The sequence below is a fragment of the Oryctolagus cuniculus genome, chromosome 12 (assembly GCF_051225735.1).
Source record: "Oryctolagus cuniculus isolate XC-2025 breed Fujian yellow rabbit chromosome 12, ASM5122573v1, whole genome shotgun sequence".
In the NCBI taxonomy this organism is placed as follows: domain Eukaryota; kingdom Metazoa; phylum Chordata; class Mammalia; order Lagomorpha; family Leporidae; genus Oryctolagus; species Oryctolagus cuniculus.
Window position 1 is genome coordinate 9,709,374 of NC_142878.1, and position 12,309 is coordinate 9,721,682.

Here is a 12,309-nt window from a genome sequence, read left to right on the forward strand (position 1 = left end):
TGGGCTGGCTTTTGAGGAACCACCCTGCTCTCCAGAGGGGCTGTCCCATTTTACAGCCCCACAGGCAGTGCACGAAGATTTCCACTTCTCACCCTCACCAGCACTTGCTCTCTCCCATCTCTGTGCTTCCCCGTCTGTCTCGCAGCAGCATTTAATGAGCACAAAGTGACGTCTCCTTGGGATTTAGACTGGCGCTTCCCTAAGGATTACTGATGCCAAGCATCTTCCTCATTGGTCTTTGGCGTATTTTGCCCATTTTCAAGTTGCACTTTGTTGACTTGTAGGGACGCCGTATATATCCTAGATGCTATCAGATATGAAACTCTCAGGTGCGTCTCCCATTCGCGAGCTTCCCTCGTTCTCTCGACAGTGCGCTCTGACACAAACACGAACCTTACTGATTTGGGTGACGCCCAATTTGCTTGTTTTTCCTTTCCGCTGCGTGCGCTTTGGTGCTACATCCAAGAAACACTGCCAACGACCGTTGTCACAAATGTCCAGAAACCTCCCTCCTATGTTTTCTTCTAAGACTTTTTACATTTCAGCTCTTCTGTTTGGGACGCTGGTCATTTCCATCCTTGTATACTGTAGCAGGGTCCAGCCTCCTTCCCTGGCAGGTTCATACCCAGTTATCCCAGCGCCGCCTGGCGGGAAGACTCATTTTCCATTGAAAGGTGCTGGCTCCCTGTTAAACACCAGCTGATCCTGTACGTCAGAGCGGATTTCCGTTCCGTCGTCCTGTGGGCCCATTTACAGCAGTGAAGCGCTTGGATCACTACTGCATTGAGTAGGTGTTGAACTCTTCTTCCTCAGGACGGTTTGGGCTACTCAGGGGTGAGATCCCGAATGAATTTTAGGGCGCATTTCTCTACCTCAGCCACAACAACAACGTCACTGGGATTCTGACAGACGCTGCACTGACTCCTCGGGTTGCGTGGGTGGTACTGACATCACGAGGTTGGCGATGCACAGACGTGACGAGTTTCCAGTTATCTCTGACTTTCCTTCAGTGTTCTATGGTTTTCAACATAGAATAAGTTCTTCTCAGCTCCACAGTTCATTCCTGAGTGTTTTCTCCTTTTCAGTGTGGTTTTACATGGACTGACCTCCCGTATTCTTTTCAGATGTCTCACAGCGAGCAGACAGAGATGCAGCTGCTTGTGTGCGCTCGGTTTGTATCCTGCTGCTCTCCTGGCCTTCCCAGTCCTAACAGTCTGTGCGTGTGTGTCTGTGTGTGTGTGTCTGTGTGTGTGTGTGCCTGTGTGGCTCTGTGTTGGTCTCTGTATGTCTGTGTGTGTACCTGTGTCTGTGTCTCTGTGACTGTGTGTGTGTCGGTCTCTGTGTCTCTGTGTGTGTTGGTCTCTGTATGTCTGTGTGTGTACCTGTGTCTGTGTCTCTGTGTCTCTGTGTGTGTTGGTCTCTGTGTGTCTGTGTGTGTACCTGTGTCTGTGTCTCTGTGACTGTGTGTGTTGGTCTCTGTGTGTCTGTGTGTGTACCTGTGTCTGTGTCTCTGTGGCTCTGTGTGTGTTGGTCTCTGTGTGTCTGTGTGTGTGCCCACATGTGTCTGTGTCTCTGTGTCTGTGTCTCTGTGTGTGTATCTGTGACTGTGTGTGCGTCTGTCTGTGTGTCCCTGTGTGTCTGTGCCTATGTGTGTCTGTGTCTCTGTGGCTATCTGTGTGTCTGTCTGTGTATGTGTCTTTGTGTCGGTCTCTGTGCGTCTCTGTGTGTGTCATCCTCCAGGTTTCCCACATACCAGACACCATCGTGGTTGGGCTCATCTGACTTCTTGCTCTCCTACTGGAAGCCTTCTCCTTCTTATTCTTGCCTAAATACTGTGGCAGGGACTCCCTGGACCTGCATGGAAGTGGCAAAGGCAAGAATCCTTGCCTTGTGGCTGACTTTGGAGAAATGCTTTCTTGGTTACCACAGAGTGACGTTAGCTATGAGATTTCACTGTGGCTTTTAGGATGTGGACATCACTTCCTTCCATGACTAGTTCACTGACACGAGAAGGTGTTGAATTTTGTCAAACTCCTTCCCTGCATCAATTAAGACAAACATGAAGTTTATAAAAAAAATTTTTATTTTAAAATCAGAGTTACAGAGAGAGAAGGAGACAGAAAGAAAGATCTTCCATCCACTGGTTCACTCCCCAGATAGTCTCCCACGTGGGTGCAGGGGTCCAAGTACCTCGGCCGTCTTCTGCTGCTTTCCCAGGTACATCACCAGGGAGCTGAATCAGAGGTGGAGCAACCGGGACATGAACAGGTATACATGTGGGATGTCAGCATAGCACGTGGCTACACCACAATGGGTTCCCCCCCTTTTTGTTAATGGGCTACAACATGACTATTGATCTGTGTATCCAGTATTCAAATACATAAATATAATTGTTAGATCTTCTTGCTATGTGGGCGGTTTCATGAATATGCTCACATAATAACCTTCTTTGCTGTGGGTAACCTTTTTTGATTTGAACTCCATTTAGTCGGATGTTAGTGTATGTATCATCTCTCTCCTGTTACTATTTGCATGGAGTATCTTCTTCCATCCTTTCACTTTCAACCTATTTTTTGTCTTTGGATCTAAAATAAGCCTTTAGGGGCCAGCACTGTGATACAGCAGGTAAAGCTGCCACTTGCAGTGCCAGCATCCCACATGGGCACCGGTTCAAGTCCCAGCTGCTCCGCTTCCAATCCAGCTCTCTGCTATGGCCTGGGAAAGCAGTAGAAGATGGCCCAAGTCCTTGGGCCCCTGCACCCACGTGGGAGACCTGGAAGAAGCTCCTGGCTCCTGATCTGTGCATCTCTGGCTGTTGTGGCCAACTGGGGAATGAACCAGCAGATGGAAGATGTCTCTCTCTCTCTCTGCCTCTCCTTCTCTGTGTAACTCTTTCAAATAAGTAAATCAATCTTTAAAAATAAATGAAATAAGCCTTTAAATACAGCTGGGTTATAATTTGTCTACAGATGCATTTTGCCAAGCTCTGTATTCCAGCTGGAAGCCTCAGCCCGTCGACACGAGGCAACCACTGCTGCGGAGGGACGCCCTCCTGCACCCGCTGCTGGCTCTCTGCGTGCCTCGGCGCCTCCTGCCCCTCTGTAGCCGTTTTCTCGGGGGTTCCCATGGGGCTGCACTGCATCAGGATGGAAGGTGGCCACGCCCTGGCCTGACCGGACACCAGCTTCACCTGGGCAGCCAGAGAGGTCTGCCGCAGGGTGGTGTTCTATACGCGAGTCCACACCCAGAGCGGGCTGCTGAGGTCCAGGAAACAGGGCAGCCCCCAGGGAGGCAGCCAAGGGGCGCCCTGGGCAGGGGTGTGTGCGGAAGCCCTACAGCACAGGGGCTGGCCCTGCAGGAGCAGCTGGGACTCGGAGGACAGGCAGGGCGAGGGGGCGTGTCCAGGGCTGAGAAGGGGTAGGAGAAGCAGGTGCAGGGCCAGGCCCTGGTCACGCAGGCCAGAAGGGTCACCTGGGAGAGGGCTCCTGGGGGGGGGGGGTGACACTGCTCCATGACAAAGGCCACTACACAGGCAAGGATGCAAGGAGGAGGATATGGAGTCAGGACCCCCAACAGGCAAACTCAAGGCTGAGATGATGGTGGGCAGCCCAGGGCAGAGAGGGATGGACCACAGACAGCAGCAATCAGCCCCCACAGCCGCGGGAGAGGCCTCTCTCTGCTGGGCCTCACTGGCTCCTCCCCTGGCCCTGGCCCGCCTCGGAGCCTCCTGGTGGGCACAGGAGTGTGCACCACCACCTGCTGTGGGGCTGCTGGTGTAACCCACGCGGGCACTTCCCGCCTTTGGTGCTGCCCTAATCCACGGCAGGTGGGAGGTCCTGAGATGCCAGGAGCACACACACCTGACACCTCACTTGTCTGGCTTTGCGTGTGCTCACAGCACGCATTAGTCTGCCTGTGGACAGGGCGACATGCACAGGTGAGCCCGGCCTCTGCCTACAGAGCCCCAGGAGGGAGCCCAGGAGGACACGGGCACCTGGCCGCCGGCACCACGGAGGCCGTCTCCCACAGCGTGGGGAGGAACACGCTGGAGTCCTTCCTAAGAGGAGGTCCAGGAGACACAGCCGGTCACCTTGCGGCCACAGGAGGAAGGGGACACATGGACTGGCATGCGGCATCCCACCTGCTCACTGTGACAGGGCTCCAGTCCCCGCCGACTCTGCCCTTGTTCCTGGCTTACAGCTCATCCACTCACTCCCAGAAATGTCCGCTTCGCCCAAATGGCCACAGGCAGCAGAGCCGCCTCTGGGTGTCCTGACAGACAGCCGCGGGCACTGGAGAAGGGCTTGGGGTGTTGGGCCTCAGTGACTACCTGGGGACAGCAGGAGGGGCGTGTGGCGAGGCTCGGTGACAGGGTGGCTGTGCAGTAACTGGCTTTCTGGTCTGCAGCAGACCCACTCACACTTCAGGACGCACCTGAAGCCAGACTTAATGTGTCTGGATGGTGAGCCTCCGACGTCTCAGCATGGGAAGCCCAGGAGGAGACACCACGTCGGTCGGGTCCCTCTTGTCCTCCGAGCTCAGGGGTGGGGGTGGGGGTGGGGGCGGGGGCGGGGGTGGGGGATTCCCCGCCCGCCCTCCTGGCCTGAAATGGAGCAGCTGCTGCAGCCCAGACAGTGGGTTATAGAGCCAACACCCCATGGAAGCCGTGCCTGATTACCACCCTGGTGGTACTAATGAGTGTTTATCCCTCACACTTGCACCCTGTTCATTTTTAAAAAGCAAAATGAGCTGAGCTGATGTGCAGATGGGAAACCCTGGGGCAGGGCCAGGCCCCAGCTGCCTTCCTCCTGGCCTTGCATGGCGCCCACGTGAGCACTGCGGGCCGGGCCATAGTTAACCAGCTCTCAGGAAGCCCCAGGGCCCTTGTGAGGCAGGTACCACTCCCACAAGAACAGCTTCAAACAGGTAGGGGTGCAGGCACTCACAGCGGCACCATCGGCAGAAGCCGACTCAGCCCTGGGTCCCCTCTTAGCTCAGAGCCTCTGTGTCCACACCACTCCAGAGGCTCCTGCTGGCCACTCTGAGCCCGGGCTGCCCGCATGCAGCCACTGGGGCTGCTCACGGCAGGAACCTGGACACGCTGCCGCCCCGACAGCACCCCCGCCTCGTGACATTCTTCTTTTTTCCTCGTCTACCTTCCATTTTAAGACATTTTATTGAAATCCAAATATGCAAACCACAAAACGCACACAGGCGTACAGGTCAATGCGGTTTTTGCTCCCTGAGCACGCTGGTAACCAACACACAAATTAGGAACAAAACATCACCAGTGCCCGACGCGCCTCACCATTCCTCTCCCCCCACTTCCATTTTTTATAAACGTGGGAGAGCAGCAGATTGTCTCTCACCCGGTACGATTCAGAGCAGCGACATCCACAACCCTGCACCCAGGGCCGGGCCAGCCACACGATGCTTACGCGCCACAAACTACACACGTCTGCCTGGTTCCACTCTGCAGTCCGTCCACTTGGCTGCAGATGTCAGCGTTTCCGTCTTTTCTATGCCCGAGTAATGCTCCATTGTGGATATACACCCTGCTCCCTACCCAAGCAGCTGATGGACATCGAGGTGGATTCCATACCTTAGCTACTGTGAACTGAGCTGATAGAAATTATACTCAGGAGTCAGGAACCTTTTCATACGCTGACTTCATCTCCTTTGGCTCTGTGCCCAGGAGCGAGATAGCTGGGTCATAAGGTAGGTCTATCTGTAGTTTTCTGAGGAAGCCCCACACCGTTCTCCAAGTTGCACTCCCGCCAACAGTGTCCAGCATTCGCCATTTTTTTACTTTCGGGTAGCACTTGCTCTAACTGGGGCGTGATGACACCTACTGTGGTTGGTGTTTGCATTTCCCTGATGAGTAGTGACCTGAGCACGTTTTCCAAGTGTCTCTGGGCCACGTGTATTTCTTCCTTTGAAAAACGCCTGTTCAAGGCCTTTGCACATTTCTTACTCACCTCCGTCACCCCGCCTGCCCACATCTCCAGGCTCCAGGCTCCGCCCCTCTCTGCTCATGCCACCTGTCCTGCACGTGGATCGGACACCCCTCTGGGCCTCCCACCTGCCGCACCTGCCGCAAGACCTCCCAGCCCCCAGCCAGCACCTTTCTTTCTACTGGAGGGCTTGTGCTTCTGCGCCACAGGTTGACCCCAGAGGCCCCTGCAGGGGCTTCGATGGTGGCGCAGAAGCCTCCTTCACCTGCTACCACCACTGCTGTCCACGGGAGGGGCCGGTCCTGTTCGCCTTTGTACCCCTGGCTCCAAACGTGAGACCACAGCGGGGTGAAGGTCTTCAAACAGGCTTGCTGGGGGAGAGGACTGGAGGGCAGTCCGGGAGCCGGCCCCTCCCCCAGGCACCCAGCTCCGCCCAACAAATCCCACAGGGACACAGACCTCACGGCCCCCTCCCCGGCTCCTACATCTGGGCAGCCCCTCTCCCTGCTCCCACCAAACCCTCCCGGCACAAGGTAAGCTTCGCTTGCCACTAAAGCTTGACTTTCTCTCCTTCACTAGGTTGCTGTCTCCTTGTCCAGTGTGGACGGGCCCTTGGCGTGGGTCTTCCACAGAGCACAGGGCCTGGCAGCCCCCGGGGCACACGGCAGGGCCTGGCTGGCAGCAGGCCCGCTCTCACCGGGGCCCAGGGGCTTCATCCCCCTCCCCGGCTGCCTCCTCACCCCAGGAGCTGAGCCCACAGCCAGGGGAGCACAGAGGCCCCCGCAGAGCGGACACAGGGACTCACCATGTTCATGACGGTGAGGATGAACCTCCGGGCAGCCTCGGCCCCGTGGTACTGCACCATGTCGGCGTCGGCCACCACCAGGGTCTCCACCGTGCGCTCGCTGAGCTGGATGGCGTGCCTCCGCTCCCGCCAGTCCCGCGCCGGCCTGCTGCCGTTCAGCTGCTTCTCTGCAAGATGATGGAGACGTTGACGTTGTCGTCCTCGGCAGAGAAAAGACCTTCCTAGGCGACCCCCAAGAGAAGGGTCTGCCTACTGTCCAGTGTCCTCCAGCACCACACGGGAGTCCCAATCACTCGCCAGGGGTTGTGTCCACTAGGCAGGAGCGAAGGAGCTGGGGAGGCCTGGCCTGGGGGGGCCACCCACACAGCCACACCCACAGCCAGGCTGGCATCGCAGAAGAGAACCCTGCCTGTGCAGAGGAACGTGGCAGGGGTGGGGGGGGCACAGGTCTGAGCAGGAAAAGGAAGCCTGGACCAGAGGGGAGGGGCCTGGAGGCTCCAAGGTCAATGACACGCCTGACAGGCACTCCCACTTCTGATTACAGGGCCGAGGAAGAAGGGCCTTCAGGGACCAGACTGTACCCCAGGTCCGGGCTGGCACCCCAGCACCTGGACAGTCACAAATGTGCAGCCATAAACCCTGGAGGGCACAAAAGCATCATTTAAACATAATCAGAATAACCCAGGACACACATCTAGGCTAAGAAACAAGTGTGACAGCTCCTCCCACTGTGTGACCCTTTAGAAAAGCTATCTCCCTGGGAGATCTGACTTTGATCAACAGCTGTCGTGTTGATGGAGGAGCCCGCCCTGGCGGCCAAAGCGGCTGCCATCACTGTGCACATGCAGTCACCCTGGCCGTCGCAGCAGGTGGCAGGAGGAGCAGGCCCTCTGGAATCCACATGGGAGGAAGGCAGGTCTCTCATTTCACAGCTACGTCCACTGTTGGCATTAGCATGTATGAACACAGCCGCTACCACCAACATGTAGTAAACAGTCTACACAGGCACCAAGAGCTTCCTCAGTGAACCCGTCATTCCGGAACCAAAAACGGGTACTAGGAAGTAATCCAACACAGGGGTCGAAATTCAGAAATGAATGTTCCATGCAATATAATTTACACTCATGAAAAATGGGGCAACGGCAGAGACATGGAGCTATAGAAAACCCAGAGATGGACAAAAGGAAAGCAGTCATACACAACATCACCACCTACATGATTACTTAGTGATGCGGGGGAACTCCTCTGAAAATCAGCCGGATCTCAGCCTTGCCAAACTTTTACACAGAAGTACCTTCAGGCTCCAAAGATGTAGGTAGGTAGGTAGGTAGGTAGGCAGGCAGGCAGGCAGGCAGGCAGATAGATAGATAGATAGATAGATAGATAGATAGATAGATAGAAAGAAAGAAAGAAAGAAAGAAAGAAAGAAAGAAACAAACAAACACACACACACAACATATATATATACACACACACACACGGTGTTTAAAAAGTACATTGGAAAAGTATGCTATGATTTACATATGCATATCCAAATTTCTGCAACAAAATAAACTTGTACCAACCTGCTGTAACAAGTGTGAATAGGACCGAGTGTGAAGCAGTAAGGACAAGACCATCTGAAGAGCCCTGTGAGAGCAACACGAATTCCGCCAAAATCAAAGCGAGAACCAGCATGAGTGATGGTGAGGGCGGTGGACGGATGCTGAGCTCACGGCTGCTTTATGGAATGCTGATGGGGAAGCGCCCCAAAGAAGTCAGTGGTTTACAGGTGGAGAGCTGCATTTGAGGAGAAGGTGGGGGCCGGCGCCGTGGCTCACTAGGCTAATCCTCCACCTTGCGGCACTGGCACACCAGGTTCTAGTCCCGGTCGGGGCGCCAGATTCTGTCCCGGTTGCCCCTCTTCCGGTCTAGCTCTCTGCTGTGGCCCAGGAGTGTAGTGGAGGATGGCCCAAGTCCTTGGCCCCTGCGTCTCATGGGAGACCAGGATAAGCACCTGGCTCCTGCCATCGGATCAGCACGGTGCGCCGGCCGCGGCGGCCATTGGAGGGTGAACCAACGGTAAAGGAAGACCTTTCTCTCTGTCTCTCTCACTGTCCACTCTGCCTGTCAAAAAAAAAAAAAAAAAAAAAAAGGAGGAGGTGGGGGCCAGCGCTGTGGCTCACTTGGTTAATCTCCGCCAGCAGCACCAGCATCCCATATGGGCACCAGGTTCTAGTCCTGTTGTTCCTCTTTCAGTCCAGCTCTCTGCTGTGGTCTGGGAGGGTGGTGGAGGATGGCCGAAGTTCTTGGGCCCCTGCACCTACATGGGAGACCAGGAAGAAGCACCTGGCTCTTGGCTTTGGATCAGCACAGCGCCGGCCATTGCAGCCATTTGGGGGGTGAACCAATGGAAGGAAGACCTTTCTCTCTGTCTCTCTCTCTCACTAACTCTGTCAAAAAAAAAAAAAAAAAAAGGAGGAGGAGGCGGCGACGACGCTAAAGGTGAAATCCCTGGCAACAGATTGCGCACATCCACTTGCAAGGAAAAAATTAGCCCCACTCATGCCCTAATGAAGAGGGCAGACAGCTAATCGAAGGAACGACAGCCAATACCACAGACATCAGCTGGCAAAATCCTGACTGACAAATTAAAGAGCAGCAAAGTTTCTCACTGGGTGCTAAACCATGTGGTCGATTTGGAGGAGAGCAGAGCAGAGCTTCCCATGGGGGTTTCCAACAAGTGGGGGGACCGAGGTCCTGAAACATTTCTTCCGAGAATCTTAATGGGAGATGAAACCTGGCTTTACCAGTATGATCCTGAAGATGGAGCACAACCAAAGCAGTGGCTACCAAGAGGTGGGCGTGGCACAGCCAGAGCAAAGGCAGACCGGTCAAGAGCAAAGGTCTGATATTTTAGTATTCTACAATCTGTGAGCCAGTGAGAGCTCTTTTGCTCTAACAGAGAATTTATTTGATGTGAGGTATAAAGGGCGATATTTTGCCCTAATGTAATTTTAGATACCTCCTCTGTCAGCAAGGCAGCTGCTGCTATCATCCTTAGGCAGTGGAGGCCATCCTTGTGCAACCATGTCTAAGGTTTTAGAAAAGTAGCCCACAGGTCACTTAACAGGTCCCAGATCCTGAGTTAACCCTCCTAAGGTGACTCCCTGCCTCCCAGTGATGTGCAGCTGGGAGGGTCTCCCTGGGTTTGGCAGTCCTAGCACAGGGGCTTTAGTCATAGCATCCTTTAGCTGAGCAAAGGCTGTGGTTTTCTCTTTCCCCCAAAGGAAGGGGCTCTGCTTTGGCTGCCTGTTGAGAGCCTGGTTTAGGAACTGTGCTGTTTCCCTGTATCTAGGAACCTGACAGAGAAAACGAGGACTGCCTGAAGTTTGAAGAAGTAGGAATTTGCGCATGGCCCATATCCTCTCTGGGGCAGGTTTTCTCTCCCCAGGGGTGAGGATAAGGGTTAAATAATTAACACTCTAATGGACTAGCAATGCTTTGTTTTCCTCTGGATACCTAGTAGCTAGTTTTGCTAGGAAGCCAATGTACAAGACTAGAGTCTCAGGCTGGGAAAAGAGACAAACCAACAAATCATTTACATTTAACCATCTACATTATGGATTATTGTGCACCCCCCTCAAGAGATAGGCCCTTTAAGTCCTCAGTGAGGACCTGTCCAAATAGGTGCAGGACTATCTGAGTTGGCTGTTACTAAAAGCCCTGTTTTTAGGAACTGGCAGGGAGGGCTTTCTAAGCTTAATACTATTGGATAGACTTTTAATACTATTGGATAGACTTTTAAGCTGGGTGTGTGAGTCCCAGACCTATCCATGGGGTGCTGGAAGAGAACTGCAAGAGATGCGAATCTCCTTTAAGGGAGGCACCCTGTTGACTTGCATTACATGGCTGGACTAGGAGGAGAGCTGAATAGGAGGCTGATAGAAATAGGCAACTTGTGTTTCACTGACCCTAAGCCATCCCCAATAGCAGTGGCTGGAGCTGGAAGCTGGGCAGATTGTAGAATACTAAATATCAGGTCCTCCTTCTAGAAAACCCTCAGGTAAAAATAAGACATTGCTCTACTCTAAACCCGGCTACTTTAATGCCAGTTCCAGGGGAAAGTGGTCCCCTCCACTCCTGTACTGAGACTGTAGACTTGATCTATGCCAGCAGAAGGGACCCAAGAGACAGCCCCCTGACTAACGCAGATGAGGTTTGGTTCACAGACAGAAGCAGCTTTGTCAGACGGGACCTGCTTCTCAGGGTAGCAACAGTTACAGCCTGGCACGTTACTGAAGCGTGCTCTGCCCCCAGGAACTTTTGCTCAGTTAGCAGAACTGATTGCCTTAACCAGAGCTCTAGATCACACAAGGGATTTGTAAGGCACCTTCACTCTGCATGGAGACCTCAGTCTTCTGGTAAGGTAGAAAGAGCCAACCAGGCTCTATGGAAAACATCACAAGTATAGAAATGTGTGCTTGGTAAGAAAGGTCAAGAAGTAAAGAGTGTTCTTGGTAAGGAAGGTTAAGAAGGAACGAGGTTTTAAAATAAGGAAAGGACATGGTTTGTAAGAACGACTATCCTGATGGCTAGTTTACTCTAGACCGGAATGGAAATGATGGAATGTTTAAAGTAAGTTGAAGAGGGTGTGTGGAAGTCACAAAAGGTTATGAAAGAAAATAATACTGGACATGCTAACTGCTGCTCCAGGGGGTATCTGTGCCATGTTCCAGGAAGAATGTTGTCTCTGGGTCAATCAGACTAGACAGGTACAAATCCAAATTCGTACTTTTCCTGGACAAAGCCAAACAGCTCCAGGACCAGGCCAAGCAGGGCTGGGATTTCTGGCCTGACATCTGGTCATGGAAATCCTGGCTATTTCCTCTCCTTGGCCCACTAACTTCTGCAATCTTGATGCTTCTCTTTGGACCGTGTGTTTTTAATGCCCTTGTTCATTTTGTCTCTAACAGACTAAAAGCTGCCGAACTCCAAATTGTCGTCAGACAAGGCTTCCAGCCCATTCCATTGGACGACCTGAGCAGCCCTCTGGACCGAGCAGCACAGTCTTTCCAAGGCCACTGTTGCACACCACAAGACAGGTAGCAAGAGGAAATACCCAAATCCCCCTCGACGCCCATATGCCAGCTTTGAAGAAGTTACAGAAAACGGAACTCCATCCATAATCCCAAAGACGAATTTTGGGTATTACCTCTTGAGGGGGGAATGTTAGGTAGGAAGTCAGTTATGAGCTTATGTGTGTGTGACATAAAGGCCTAAAGAGAAGACATCTATGTCCAGCATATGCTGCATCTCAAAGTCATCCTGATGGTGTTTCAGGGGCAGTCCAGTATTCACATCCTGCCCTGCCCTGACCCCTTCTACCTGATAACCCACCCCTTCTGCCTGACAAATCTTCCACAATCTCCCAGGTGCAGCCCAGTATCTGCATTTCAAACACCCTGCTCCAGATCCCAATTCTCTAGGGGGTCCTGCCCACCCTTCCTCCTGTCTGATAACATTTGCATCCATAAAGTCCTTTGTTTCAGACCTTCAAGAGAAAACTCA

The 12,309-nt window shown here is 53.3% G+C and overlaps 1 protein-coding gene across 2 annotated transcripts in view; it reads right to left on the bottom strand.

Annotated features, from left to right (window-relative positions):
- ADAMTS17 (ADAM metallopeptidase with thrombospondin type 1 motif 17) overlaps nucleotides 1–12,309 on the bottom strand; it is a 269,013-nt gene that overhangs the window by 205,498 nt on the left and 51,206 nt on the right. For both annotated transcript variants that reach the window (XM_051822951.3, XM_089311139.1), the window contains one exon: nucleotides 6,760–6,926. In XM_051822951.3, the coding sequence (XP_051678911.3) occupies nucleotides 6,760–6,926 (167 nt within the window). The remainder of the gene's footprint in view (nucleotides 1–6,759; nucleotides 6,927–12,309) is intronic.